The sequence below is a fragment of the Lissotriton vulgaris genome, chromosome 2_2, assembly GCF_964263255.1.
Source record: "Lissotriton vulgaris chromosome 2_2, aLisVul1.2, whole genome shotgun sequence".
Taxonomy (NCBI): domain Eukaryota; kingdom Metazoa; phylum Chordata; class Amphibia; order Caudata; family Salamandridae; genus Lissotriton; species Lissotriton vulgaris.
This window is the reverse complement of record NC_141688.1, coordinates 39,813,690-39,828,081: the sequence shown is the minus strand read 5'-3', so window position 1 is coordinate 39,828,081 and position 14,392 is coordinate 39,813,690. Positions and strand designations below refer to the sequence as shown.

At 51.3% G+C, this 14,392-nt stretch overlaps 1 protein-coding gene across 1 annotated transcript in view; it reads right to left on the bottom strand.

Moving 5' to 3' along the window:
• The window catches only part of REC114 (REC114 meiotic recombination protein), a 736,723-nt gene that overhangs the window by 357,737 nt on the left and 364,594 nt on the right, over positions 1-14,392 (bottom strand). The window contains exon 3 of the mRNA XM_086959934.1: positions 11,287-11,370. Within this exon, the coding sequence (XP_086816060.1) occupies positions 11,287-11,370 (84 nt within the window). The remainder of the gene's footprint in view (positions 1-11,286; positions 11,371-14,392) is intronic.

Here is a 14,392-nt window from a genome sequence, read left to right as displayed (position 1 = left end):
GCCCACCGCTTCCATATCTTGTAATGTTTGCGCGGGCAGCCCCTCGCCTCAAAGATCGGCCTCTCCAGACCCATGAAATAATCTAGCCCAGCCTTCCATGCAGACAGGGGGGGGGGGCCCTCACAGCCTTCCATGCCCGGGCCAAATCCCGCTTAGCCACGACAAGCCCCTAGAGTAGTAAGTGACGCTTATATATGTTTCCCCCCACCCCCTCCATGATGTGCAATAACCCTAGTCGGTGAGTACGGGGAAGGTCCCAGCCCAGGACCTCGGACAGACAGCTCCACACACCCCTCCAGAACCCAGTCAGCCGGCCGTACGTCCACACAGTATGCATCAGGGACCCAGGCACTGCCCCACAACGCAAGCATTCCGGGGATGCAATCAGCCCAGCCTTCCACAGCCATTCCCGCGTATAATAGGCGAGATGCAAGTATTTAAATTGGAGGAGTCTGAGCCGGACAGCAATGGCGGTTCCACGTGGGGATTCCAGCGCCTCCCTCCAGTCGTCCTCGTCGAGAGGGCCTATGTCCACCTCCCACGCCGCCCGAAGAGAGTGCAGGGTAGAGGAGCAGTGGATGACCAACGTCTGATATATCCTGGAAACCTTTCTGTCCCCCAGATCCCCCATAAACACCTTAGCCTCCACCGGGCTGAACTCCGGCAGGGAATCCAGACCGGCGATGCTCGGGGTGAGGGCATGTCGCAGCTGCAGGTAGCGGAAGAACTGGGACTGAGGCATTTGGAACTCCGCGCGGAGTTCTTCAAAGGATTTGAGGGTAGTGCCGGACATGACCTGGCCCAGTTGCGTAACACCTATGGCTTCCCAGCCCTCAAAGCCGGACAGGGCCGCCAGCTCCGGGAGCAGACCATTATGCCAAAGTGGAGTCTCGGCCGTCAATCTGCCCCACCAGCCCATGCGGCGCAGGGTCTGCCGCCACACAGCAAAGACTATTCTGGTAACCGATGGCAGCACACGGCGCAGGCGAGGCGAATACAGAATGGTGTGAAGCGTGTGATCACCCATGAGCGATCGTTCCAGGGCGTACGCCGGATCCCCTCTATCGCCGTACCACCATTCGTTAAGAACCAGTAGTTGGGAGGCCTGGTCGTAGGAGAGGAGGTCCGAGGTGGCCAGGCCACCACAGTACGTAGACAGAAAGCATGTCTTCAACGCTACCCTGGCCGCACCGCCGTCCCATAGGAAGCGGCCCAATATAGAATTAACTTGACGGAACCACTGCTGGCCAACGGGGTACGGGAAATTCTGGAGTTGGTAGAGGAGACGCGGGAGCGCCACCATCTTAAAGATGGCCGATCTCCCAAAGATAGTAAGCGGCATCCTGGACCAAGCTTTGACATCAGCCTGGACTCGTTCCCACACTGGCAGGACACCACGAGCCCAAGCCACCACGCGCGACTCCGATAAGAAAATGCCCAGATATTTCAGGCCATCCGTCGCCACCCGCAGTCCCTCAGCCCAGGGGTCAGTGACAACTCCGCCGCCCAGCACCCACAGGGTCGATTTATTGAGGTTGAGCCGGAGACCCGAGATCTCACCAAATACGCGCATGATCTCCAGAACCCGGGGACCCGAGCGTTGCAGATCGGAGAGAAAAAAGAGGACGTCATCCACATACAGCGCGATCCTATCCACCAGATCCTCGTTCCAGACAAAGCCGCGCAGCTGGGCATCCGCCCGCACCCTCGACGCAAAGGGCTCCATGGCAAGGGCGAAGAGATATGGGGACAGGGGGCACCCTGTCGAGTACCCCGGCCTATACGGAAGCGCCCGGAGGTAGCCCCGGCCACTCGGACCGAGGCCGTCACGTTAGTGTAGAGCAGGCGTATGTACGACAAGAACACTGGGCCTAGGTTGAGGCGGGCCAGCAAAGTAAATAGGTATGCCCAGCTCACAGAGTCAAAGGCTCTGTCCATATCCGCCAGTAGGAGTGCCGCCTGCTCACCCCGGGTACCCATGGCATCAACCGCCACCTGTGCCCGCCGGATATTATGTCGGGTGGCCCTATGGGGCATGAACCCGGCCTGGTCGGGGTGGACCAGGTCAGCAATGTGGGGCAACAAACGGTTCGCCAAGGCCTTTGCCAGAAGCTTGGCCTCGATGTTCAAAAGGGAAATGGGCCGGTACGAGTCGTGCCTGTCCGGCGCCCTGCCCGGCTTCAAGAAAACCACAAGGCGGCAGTTCCCCTCGGGTCCGCGCCGCCTCCAGTGCCCGCCGATAGTGGGGCCCCAACTGGAGGTGGAACTTTTTATAGAATTCACATGGGTAGCCGCTCGGGCCCGGCGCCTTTCCAGTATTCAATTGGCCAAGGGCCTCCCCGAGTTCCTCAGCCGTGAGCGGAGCGTCCAGAGCGGTCCAGGTCTCGTCGGTGACGGCCTGCGGTAGTAGGTTGTCAAGATAGGCGGAGATCTCACCCGTCTCCAGGAGGTCACGGGAGGCGTACTGCGTCTCATAGTAGTGGGAGAAGCTAGCTGCAAGCATGTCTGGGTCCTTCATAACCGAGCCGTCCTCCGCCGTAAGACCCGGTAACACAAGGGGCTGGAAGGTCGCCTGGAACAACCTGTGAAGCATGGTACAGGACTTGTCACCCCACTGATATACCCTGCTACGCGTGGCAAGCCATGCCTGCCTTGCCTCGTCGTAGAGGACCGAGGCGTACGACTGTTGGGCCTGCAGGAGTTGCCGTACTGTGTCGTCGTCGCCCCCATCCCGGCCACGCTGCTCCAACTCCTCCACGCGGGCGGCGGCGGTCACAATGGCCTCCCGATGCTTCCGCCGAGCAGCCACGCACCAAGCAATGTCGATACCCCGCAGCGTAGGTTTCAGCGCCTCCCACACCACCATTGCATCCACACCGTCCACCAGATTCTCTCGCCAATAATGGTCAATCGCCTCACGCAGGTGATGAACATACTCGGGCTGCTGCAATTGCCAGGACGACATCCGCCATCGAAACAGCTGTCTCTTCAATGGGAGGGTTATAGTAGCCATAACAGGGGAATGATCGGACAGGCCTCTGGGGAGTATCACAGCATCCCTGACTCGGCTCAGACAGGCACCCGGTACAAACAAATAATCAAGTCTCGAGAAGGACCCATGCACCGCCGACACATATGTGAATTCACGCACAGCAGGATGAAAATGGCGCCAAACATCAACCCAGCCCAGGCTATCCACTGTTGCACGTAGTCTGGTGGGAGCAGCAGCAGGGGGGGGATCCACAGCAACTGGCACCCGCCTCTGGCGATCCAAGCCCGCATCCATAACCTCGTTCCAATCACCCCCCACCAGGGTCAGCACATCCGGAATCTCGTCCCACAGCGCAAACAGTCGCTCAGACAAGGCCCACTGCAGGGGAGGGGGGGCATACACGCTACCAAAAACTACCTGCTCAGTGCCCAGCAGGCCCTTAATGAAAACGTAGCGGCCCTGGGGATCGATCCATTGCTTTTCATGTACATACGCCACCCTGCGATGGACCAAGATACCCACCCCGTGAGCCCCTAGTAAAGCCCGCATGGTACACCTGCTGGAAGCCGAATCTCTGGAGGCTAAGGACCTTGGAACCCAGCATGTGGGTCTCCTGAAGCAGCAGCACATCCACCGTCTCTCGTTTCCCCCAGCGTAACACAGCCCCACGTTTGATTTTATCCAACATCCCTCTCACATTCCACGTCACAACCCGAAGGGCCTTATGAGGAGACACAGTCGCAGAATCAACCATCATCAAAACAGTACCTATCGCCCGACCCTCCGCACCACCCCGGTGCACCCCACCAATGAACAAAATTAAAAGCAACATACACGTGTGGTCCCACCCCCCCAACCCCAACGCTCAGTAGACCATCCCAGGCCCAAGCCCCCCCCAACGTCAGCAAGAAAACAACACCCCCCCTCGCCCGCTCCCCCCACCCCAATACCTCATAGAACTGTGAAGTATCTGTCGCGGCATGGAGAGACCCGGGTCCAAAACGGAGGACCCAGGGCCCGCCATACCAATGGATCCCAACACCCCAATCAGCACACACTCACCTCCCCCCCCACCACAACACCCACAACCGTGAGGGTCTGAGGCCCAAACTAGGTGCCACCCGAGCCCCACAGCGTACCCGACAAGTCACAGGATACCTCAGACGTGTATTGACTGGCATGAAGAAAGTCACAATAGAACAGTCTCACCAGCCGACGTAGGGCAACACATTATCCGGCAAGCAAGGTCCAGTCCCCATCAATATTCAGCTGCCGGTATCAGAATGTTCTGAGTCCCTCGCGCCATAAGCCTGCGATGCACTGGCAGAGGCCGACCGCTTCCGCGATCGAGACCTCCGGTGTCGTCCCTTTCGGTTCGGGCGGTTCGTCCGCTCCGGCGACGATCCCTGGGACCTGCCTGGGTCCAGCCCCGGCTGGGCATGTGGCCTGAGTCGAACTGCTTCGTCGGTCCAACGGAACACCTCCTCGGGCGAATCAAAGAAATGTGTCCGGGATTGGTACACTACTCGCAAGCGGGCCGGATACAGAAGGGAGTATTGGAGCTTCAGGCCCCGCAACTTGGCTTTAGCGGCCACAAAGGAGTGTCTCCGCTGCTGCACCAGTTTCGTGTAATCAGGAAAGATCATGATGGTATGATTGTCATAGGTGAGCGAGCCTTTGTTCCTCGCCTCCCGCAGGATGACATCGCAGTTGTGGTAGTTCAGCAGCCGGGCGATAACAGGCCGGGGACGCTCACCCTCCGGCGGCCGCTGGGTTAGGGCCCTGTGCGCCCTCTCGATCACAAAGCACGCGGACAGTGCCCCTTCGGGGAGCCAGCTCTCCAGCCACTGGGTCAAGAACCTCTCCATGTCGTCCTTCTCGCACCGCTCCGGAAAGCCGATGAAGCGGAGGTTGTTCCGCCGTGCGCGCCCTTCGGCATCCTCCACCCGGGCCACCAGTGTCTTCTGAATACACTCCACCTCCGCCATCCTCTTCTTCAGGGCACTAATGTCTGTTTCGGTCACTGTAATCCGGGATTCGGTCTCGGTGATCCGCTCCACCGCATTGCGGAGGTCTTGGCGCAGCAGTGTAACGTCCGCTCCAACCGCCCCAATTTTAGCATCAAGCATGTCCCGGGACTGGGTGATGGCCGCAAGGATCGGTGCATTGTCCGGCCCAGCCGGTGAATTTATCAATAGGGCCATGCTTAGGCGGGCCGCCTCCACCAGCCCTGGTCATGGCCGATCTCGGGCCCGTCCGGATCGCCCACCGGGTGGGGCGGACACCACCCACAACGGGTCACAGTAACCTCTCGGGAGCTGCTACGAGCGCTGGAGGACCCAGGCCCCGGAATGGAACGTCGGCGCAGGAGTCCCCAAAGAGAAAAAGGGCGGGCCGGCACAGGCCCGAAGTCGCGAAACTCGAGATACCGGCTTCACAAGGGCGGGACAGGCCTCCACCACACCTCGTCGCCTACGAGTGTCCGCCCGAGGCGTAGAAATGATCGGCTCCTCTGTGATCCGATGGCAGATGTAGCTGCAGAGCAGGGCCGAAGGCTGCGCAGTGGACGCCACCACCACCCGCGCGCCCACAACCGCCACTGGGTGTCTCGAAACTCGAGGTCCCCGGTCTCCAGCCGATCACCAGGCCGCACGTCGCCGTCACCGCTTCAGGGTCTTAGGAGAGATAAAAGCGCAGAATCAAGACACCGGAGCAGGCAGGGGACTCCCCTGAATCGGTGCCAGTCACTGGGTACCAGCTGCGGGCTCGGGGGCCAGGATAAATGAACGGATTAAGTCCGGGCCGGCGGGAGCTCTACAAAGCTGCGACCGCCATCTTCGCCCGCCAAGCCACGCATTAAGAGAGTTTTGACGGGTACACTTAGCTGATCTCTTTCATCGAGGAGGTGAAAGGGTTACTTATGAACTCAATGGAGATTCCCTTCAAGTAGAACTAAGACTGCAGGTAAGTAACTGTTCCTTCTCCTTCAGGGGATCTCAATTGATAATCATGAGCACTGAATAGAACAGCCAGCTCATCTCAGATTTTGTGATGAAAAGATAATAAACAAATCCATAGACCTAAGTAAAACAATTTCTCAAAGAGGCCTGTCCTTCTTGGACATCTGATCTAGAACCTGAATAAAGGCAATAGTGCACTATGAAGACCTCCAGGTTGCTGCTTTGCAGATATCAGAAAATTGAATATATCTCAATAAAGCATCAATAGCATTTTGAACTCTGGTTGAATAGGGCTTTTGTCTTCTGTATATGTCTCTGTCCTTCTCTGTAATAAGAGCTACTTTTGTTCATTGAAAATCATCACAGGTTACTAGCATTGGTGTTATAATAGTGATAGCATCAGACAAGATGTCTTTATGGCCACCCTATGCAAGATTACCAGCAGTTATCACCTCAGTGCATCAGGATGGTTGCTATCAATATTGTAAAACAGGCTTTGTCATTTTATAACGCTTTTATATCTGGGTAAACAGCCTCAGCTGCAATGCCCCGGGTGTCAAGGTAATAATATTAGTAATAACTCTCCCCATCTCCCCATAATTTATCATGCAAATATCAGTTTTAAATACATTTAGGAAATTCAACCACTGTTCTCCGAACATCAGCTTATGATTGCTGGAAGTACACACATTTGAAGCTCAATAAGCACTTTTGGTATACATATATTAAATCAACCAAGGATAAGTTTCCAGCTTAGTAGGCTGGGTGCAGACAGGAGAGCTACTTACAAAAAGTTGCAGAGCTAACAATAGCTCATGAGCTACTCTGAGAAGCCTGGTCTACTGGATAAGTGTTTGTTAGCGTTTTGAAAGCACAATGCAAGAAACCATCCATCTACCCAGATATTGTTTCAATGAAGCAAACTCTATGCGCAATGGACCACTGCTGACAAATAATAGTTTGGACTTCCTTAAATCTTTGGTCCTGTCTGGATAAAACTCATCTCATGTCAAGTGTGTAGAGGGACCTCTCTAACTGAAAAGATGGATTCTGAAGAAATCTTTGTGAAGAAATGGTTTGGTTAACATAAAAGTTCAAACCCACTTTATGTAGGATTTTATGATGAGTTCTCATTTCTACCCTATTACTATGAAAAAGTTGTATGGTTCATGCAGTGCTTAATTTGAGCTGGTGGTGTCCGGTGCTGGGCACTGGCCCTCAATTGCCAACATGGACTTTCGTCAAACAAATATTCCCTTTGGGACATCTTACTGTTGGAACATATATTCTCAGGACACATGAACAAGAACAACAATACTAACGTGATACTGTACTAGCGAAGCAGAATGTAAAAACAGACAACATTTTGAGAATATACTGAACAGTTTATTCATATTACAAAATATTACAAAATAATTTAAAAGGGGGGACAGACAATTAAAATAAGGATCACTCAAATTCCTATTGGTAAAAAGGAGGTACCAAACAGAAAATCAATTCAGCAAAGCGTCAGAATTGTCTTCAATTAGTATAGAACACAATCCTCCTTTCTCTTTTGCATCGACGCGTTTCGGCGGACCTTCTAATAAAGCCACCTTCATCAGGCATACATGTAATGTCTTCCCAGTTAATTCTCACATACTAGTTCTCAAACTTGATACTTCGGGGTAGATACCTCCTATGTCCTTCAAGTGCCTCTTGTCCTGCGAGAACGAATGCCTCAAAACTGGCAATCTTGCACGGTGCTTATTTTTGCAATATGATTAAGATCCAGGATCGATATCTCTGGTCATACAGTAACTGAGCTAATGACGATTCCAGTATATAATCTTTAAAATCTACTATCTCCGATACACGCGGTAAGCATAATAGACCTCGGTTAGGCTTCTTTTTAATCAGCCACACTTATAGGTGATGGCACAAGGCAGCTATGTGATGGCGGTTCCTTCGTATGTCCTATTTCTTGATAGAATAGCACCGTAATTGTCGAATCGCCGGCGTCCCGCGTGTAATCAGACTCCAGCCTGCAGACTTGGAAAATAAACTGTTCAGTATATTCTCAGAATTTTGTCTGTTTTTACTTTCTGCTTCGCTAGTACAGTTTGACGAAAGTCCATTGTGGTACTCCATCCCTTTGGTTGTGGGGTCCCTCTCTCTTTTACTAGAGACCTCAAATGCCAACACCAGCACTTGAAGGATGCCACATAGTGGCGCTGTTTTTTTTCAGAACAACAGTTGTTTATAAATTCAATATACATTATATGGGTGGTGAAAGCTGCGGTGGCCTCCTGACAGAGGGGATAGCACTTCATTTTTTACAAATTACGCACTCATCTTTGGGGTTCAGCAATTATTTTTCCTCATTTGATATTCCCAAAGGGCAAGAGAGGGAAAAACAAACAAAGGAAAAGAAAGAGAAAAACTTCATAAAGGGAGAAAGCACGATCCTGTAAGAGTGAGGTAAAGGGGCAGGGAGTGTCTGGTGGTGGATTAAAGAGGCATGAGGTGGATTCCACAATATGCATCCTTTTATTCGGCACCGGTACTCATTCTTTTACAAATTAAGCACTGGGTTCATGGGCACCTAGATCCTATATCTTGCTAATCCTGCATGCAGTTATTATCGCAACCAAGAAAGGTGTTGTAAGGAAACCTTGTGAACAGAATCAAAAGGTGGGTTGATGAGACAATGTTTCACAAAACAGGTTTTCTGGAAAGCGCAGACAACTGACCAATTGTGCCGCCTGTGGTGATAGTTTGACTTCCCATTTGAATGAAAACTGGCCCCAGTGATTCTAGAGACATTGTTGCTGCAGTCTCATATTCAGGCACGCATTAGGTATTGAAGATGTAGGGAGTCACTCAATGTAGTAGAGGCAATATTTGTTTCGCCTTTGGGTGGGCTATTTTCTTCAGATCACAACAATTCTGAAGAAAGCATTTTTCTGTTTGCAGTGTCCAAAACTGCTCCCACATAGTATAGAGATTGTATTAGCTTGGAAATCTATTTTTAGTGATTGAAGTGTGTTGTGTCTATCAGCCTTAAGGTGGTCTTCCCTCAAACCTTTTGCCTCTATCAATCCATTTTGCTGGACTTATTTTTGTTAGCCTTAAGACTCTGTTCACCTTACCACTGCTTACCAGACTACAGTGCTTGTGCTTACTTCCCTAAAACATGGTTAAATTGGCCCATACTCAATTGGAATATTTAATTTACCTATAAATTCCTTGTAGAGTGGTATACCGTGTATCCATGGCCAGGAAATGAAATAATACCAAGGGGCCTGCAGCACATATTGTGCCACCCACTTAAGTAGAAACCTCCTTGTCAAGCCTCAAACTGCCCTGTTATTACATATATGTCACTCTTAAGGTAGGCCCTAGGTAGCCAATTGGGCATGGTGCTACGTAATTTAACGTTTGGACATGTACTTTTAAGTTTTACATGTCTTGGTAGTGACAAAACTCCTACATTCATTTTTCGCTACTGTGAGTCCTACTCCTTCCATATGAGAACATGGATACTTCCTTATTACAGTTAATCCCCTGTCATTTTCAATTGAGAGCAGGTGGCAATATAATTTCTGGTTTCTTTGGAATTGTAATGAAAAACCTTAATAATGGTAAAATCGATTTTTTATTACAATTTTGAAAATGCCACTTTTAGAAAGATGCATCACAAAAAGATGATGGACGAAATGTTGAACATTGTCAAACATTCACCCTCAGTCAGAGATCTGGGTTTAACCCATTGTTATTTTGCTCAGCACAACATTCCAGTTTGGACCCAGTCATACGCAAATCAGCTTTCACCCTGTTCCCCATGGCAACAGTCCAACCCGAACAGCCAGGTGAGGTCCTCCCTGGAACAGAAAACAAGCTTCCTGGGACCAGTTTCGGGGCTTCACCCCTCATCAGCAAAGCTAGTTTGAAACCGGTGGCGTAGCGAGCACGGGACCTGAGTTTGGGTATACCTTTACCACTCAGGGTGAAAATGCTACACAAAAAGATGATGGACGAGATATTGAACATTGTTAAACATTCACAACCTCAGTCAGAGATCTGGGTTTAATCCAATGTTATTTTGCTCCCATGCCATTCCAGTTTGGACCCATCCATATGCGGATCAACCTTGACCCTGTTCCCCGTAGGAATTTTCCAGTCCAAACCGCCAGGCCAGGTCCTGACTGGACCGAAAAACAAGCATCCTGGGACCGATTTCGGGGTATCACCCCATATCAGCCAGGCTAGCTTGAAACTGGTGGCGTAGCGAGCACAGGAGCCACGTCTGGGCATACCCTTCCCGCTTAGAATGAAAATGCAGCACAAAAAGATCATAGACGGAATGCTGAACATTGTCAAACATTCACCCCCAGTAATAGATCTGGGTTTAATCCATCGTTATTTTGCTCACCACGCCATTCCAGTTTGGACCCAGCTATATGCAAGTCAGCCTTGATCCTGTTCCCCATAGGAACAATCCAGCCCGAACTGCCATCCCAGGTCCTCCCTGGACTGGAAAACAAGCCTCCTGGGACTGGTTGGGGCATCACCCCATATCAGCCAGGCTAGCTTGAAACCGGTGATCAATTTAGAGAGCTCAAAAATAATGTTCTTAATGTAGGGAACTGCATAATAAAATTAGAGAACCCTCAGACTTGTCATTACTCACACCCACACTGGCAAGTTAGATCTTAGGGTATGTGATCAATCAACCCTGTCCCTCTAGGACCAAGGCATCTAGACTCACGTCAAGGGGTGGCAGCACACCCAATGCCAGTTCATCGGAAGAAGAATAGGAGTTAATAGCATCATGTCACCATACCTTTGGCCCCTGGGAGTTACCACTTGAGGATACAGATTCATTCTCAAGTCCATCTTTTAGCTGTCAGAGGACAGCATGGCATGATGAGGCAACCACACACTGTCTTCAGCACTAGTCACCTGATACAGGTGCTTCATTCACAACTTATGGTCACTGCCTCTTCAAAAAGTACTATCTGAAAAGCAGTGATCCTAACACAAATCTGAATGTGTAACTATCATGTATTTAAATATTTGCACGTCATGATCAGAGGCTGATGAATGTAAAAAATGATTGGTCCGTGGGCCACCTGGGGAAGCATTTGCTTTGCCCAGCAGCCCGGCTGGCCACATGGGTCCAATCCACCCTCATCCAGGGCACATCCAGAAGAAAGTGGATGTCAGCACTGGTATGTCATGAAATGCATGACTGTTATAACACAACATCATATATGACAAAACATAAAAAACAGAGCCGATGAGCATGAAAGTATCCTCTACATTAATCTCCACAACAAAACTGAGCCTTACCTTTACTTTGGCACTGAACAGTAGGCAGTCAGTTCGCTTTCCGATCTTCAACCATTTTTGGGAATCAATTAGTGAAAATCCTTCCTGAAAAGTAACAATATTTATTAAATAGGTGTAGTATTTCCACCTACTAACTTGCAAACATACTGAGCAATCTAATCTTGTCCTATTAAATATAGTTTAGGGCAAAGGTTGGATCACAAGTTTAACAGGTATTATGTGGAAAGGCTTCTTTTTAGGTTTAAAGCATTTTATTGCAGCATTGAGAGAAAAAGGAAACAATACAAACAAAGAACCACAGGTGCCCCGCGTTAGATAATGCAAACAGTTCGTTACATATGTGCAGCCCGCTCATACAGTGTGTTGGGCACATCCTGCTCCAGGTCTTCAGGGCGAATGCACCTACGGGTGGGGCAAACTAAAAAGAAAAACAACACCCTCCCAACCAACTACCCTCCTCCCATCCCCCCCGAGTCCCTCCCTCCACCCCCTGTACTGTGCTAACGATCTGTCCCCCTCTCCCCCGCAGCAGCGTGGCCAACCATCTCTCCTCCCAATTATCATATCAGGCAGTTCAGGTGGACCGGGCCGACCGGGACGTCAGCCGCAGCAATCTGAGGTATCTAGGACAAGTAATTTCCCGGAACTCGGACTGTAACAACGTATGGAATGGCAACCACAGCTCTTCGAATGTGTCTACATCCCCCGCCACCACCAGGGACATCTTCTCCATGCCTAGGACATGCCACAATCTATGTAGCCAACCAACAACAGTAGGGAGCGTGGTAGTGCGCCAGTGAATGAGTATGTTCTGAATCGCCGAGCCCAAGGTAATCGCTATCTGCCTACCCTTCTTAGATTTTAGGGGGTACATCAAGCCGTTCGGCAAACCCAGCAGAACATAGGCAGGGAAGCGGGGTAATTCAATCTCAAAGCATCGGTCTATCTCATTCAACACTTCATCCCAGTAGGGATTCAGTAGGGGGCATTCCCATAGTATATGAATGAGTGTGCCAGTCTGTCCACAGTCTCGCCAACAGGTCCGGGGAATGGTATCGTTCATTTCATGGAGTTTCTCGGGGGTACGATACCAATAAGTGGATATTTTGGTGAATGTTTCTGTGAGTCCAGTGTGATAAGCAGAGTGTCGTGCCCGGTAGGAAATGTGGTCCCAATCAGTGTGGCTCAGTGATCTTCCTAACTCCCGTTCCCAGCGTTCCCGTCCGGGATTGTAGATGTGAAAGGGGGGGGGGGCTGCAAGAACTTGTAGAGATCCGAGATAAGCTTGGCGTCTGAGGAGCGTGTAACTAACCATAAGGCGTGAGCTTCCGGTCCGCCAAGGTGCGTACCTGCGGCTGGAGCGCCCAGTGACGAGCCTGCATGTATCGCATGCGCTCTGTCTCGGGCAGGGCGAAGTCCCGCCGAAAGTCCTGGAAGGAAACAATACCCTCCGGGCCGTACATATGGAATAGGGCAGAACACCGGGCCGCTAGCCAGAGTTCGAAGGCTCCAGGTTCCATACCAGGGCTAAAGTCCGGGTTTCCGATCAGTGGCGTAAACGGGGAAGGAAAGGTGGTAAGTTCATGTTTGGAAGACACGGAATCCCAAATTTGGAGCGGAACCCGCGTGACGAAAGACGCATAAAGGTTGAGAGGACGATGGACTCTGCGTAGGAAGGGTACTTCCTGCAGTGTCCTGCCCGCCACTGCTTGATCCTGAAACAACCAGTGTTTATCAGATTCCCATCGACTCCACTCTACCAGGTAACGTAGTTGTGCGGCCTGGAAATATTTGTGCAGGTCCGGTATGCCCAGTCCACCGGACTCAGGCGCCAGCGTGGATAAGGTACGTTTGAGCCTGGGTTTACTGCCTTGCCATACAAAGCGTGCGATATCAGACTGGGTCTGTCTGAGCCATCCAGTAGGGGGTTGCAACGGGAGGGCCCGAAAGAGATACAGGACCTGCGGTAGAAGGGTAATTTTCACCGCAGCTATTCTGCCCAATAATGACAGCGTGCCTTTGTCCCAGAGGGCCAGTTCCTCCTTAATTTTCCTGCTAAAGGCCATGTAGGTTGCTGTGACCATGGCAGGAAGAGAGGGCGCTAAAAGAATTCCCAGATAGGGTACTTGGTCCTTAGACCAGCTCAGAGGGAAAAGCCTCTGTAAGTCAGCTCTAGTGGTGTCAGACAGCAAAATGTTGAGGTCTGCCGATTTCCCAAAGTTCACCTTAAAACCTGCCACAGCCGTAAAGGTTTCCAGCTCATCAATACAAGCAGGCAGCGACCTCCTAGGATCATCGAGTGTCAAGATCACGTCGTCCGCGTAGAGACTAAGGGTGTGGACAAACTCCCCCATGCGGACGCCCGTCACATCAGGGTTCTGGCGAACCCTCTGAGCGAACGGCTCCATATAAAGGGCAAAGAGTAGTGGTGATAACGGGCACCCTTGCCTGGTGCCCCTCTCGATCGCGAATTTCTGGGAGCTGCAACCGTTCACTCTCACTACTGCGGATGGGAATCTATAGCAGTTGAAGATCAAGTGTCTAAACTTCTCCCCTATGCCCAGTTTACACAACACTTTCTCTAGGTAGGGCCAGTGCACTCTATCGAACGCCTTCTCTGTGTCTATAGAGAGGAGCATGCGTTCCCCCGGGATCCGTGAGGCCTTCTCCAGTATGTGGGTCACTCGTTTAGTATTATCAACTGTCTGCCTGCCTGGGACAAACCCGGCCTGGTCTGGGTCAACCATACCCGGTAGGTGGAGTGCTAGACGCGCCGCAAGGATACTGGTGTATATCTTCAAATCCACATTCAGGAGCGAGATCGGGAGGTAGGAGCCGCACTCGGTCCGGTCCTTGCCCGGTTTAGGGATCACTGACACTGTCGCCTGGAGAAACTCCGGAGGGATAGCACCCGGTTCAGAGAACGAGTTAAACAGGCGCGTCAGCAGTGGTGCCAGGTCGTGGCAGAAAGTTTTGTAGAAGAGAGGTATAAAGCCATCGGATCCCGGGGCTTTCCCGTTATTTAATTCGGGAAATGGCCGTGACCACCTCCTCAATCCGGATCTCCCGTTCAAGATACTGGGCCTGATCTGGCGTGAGGGAGGGG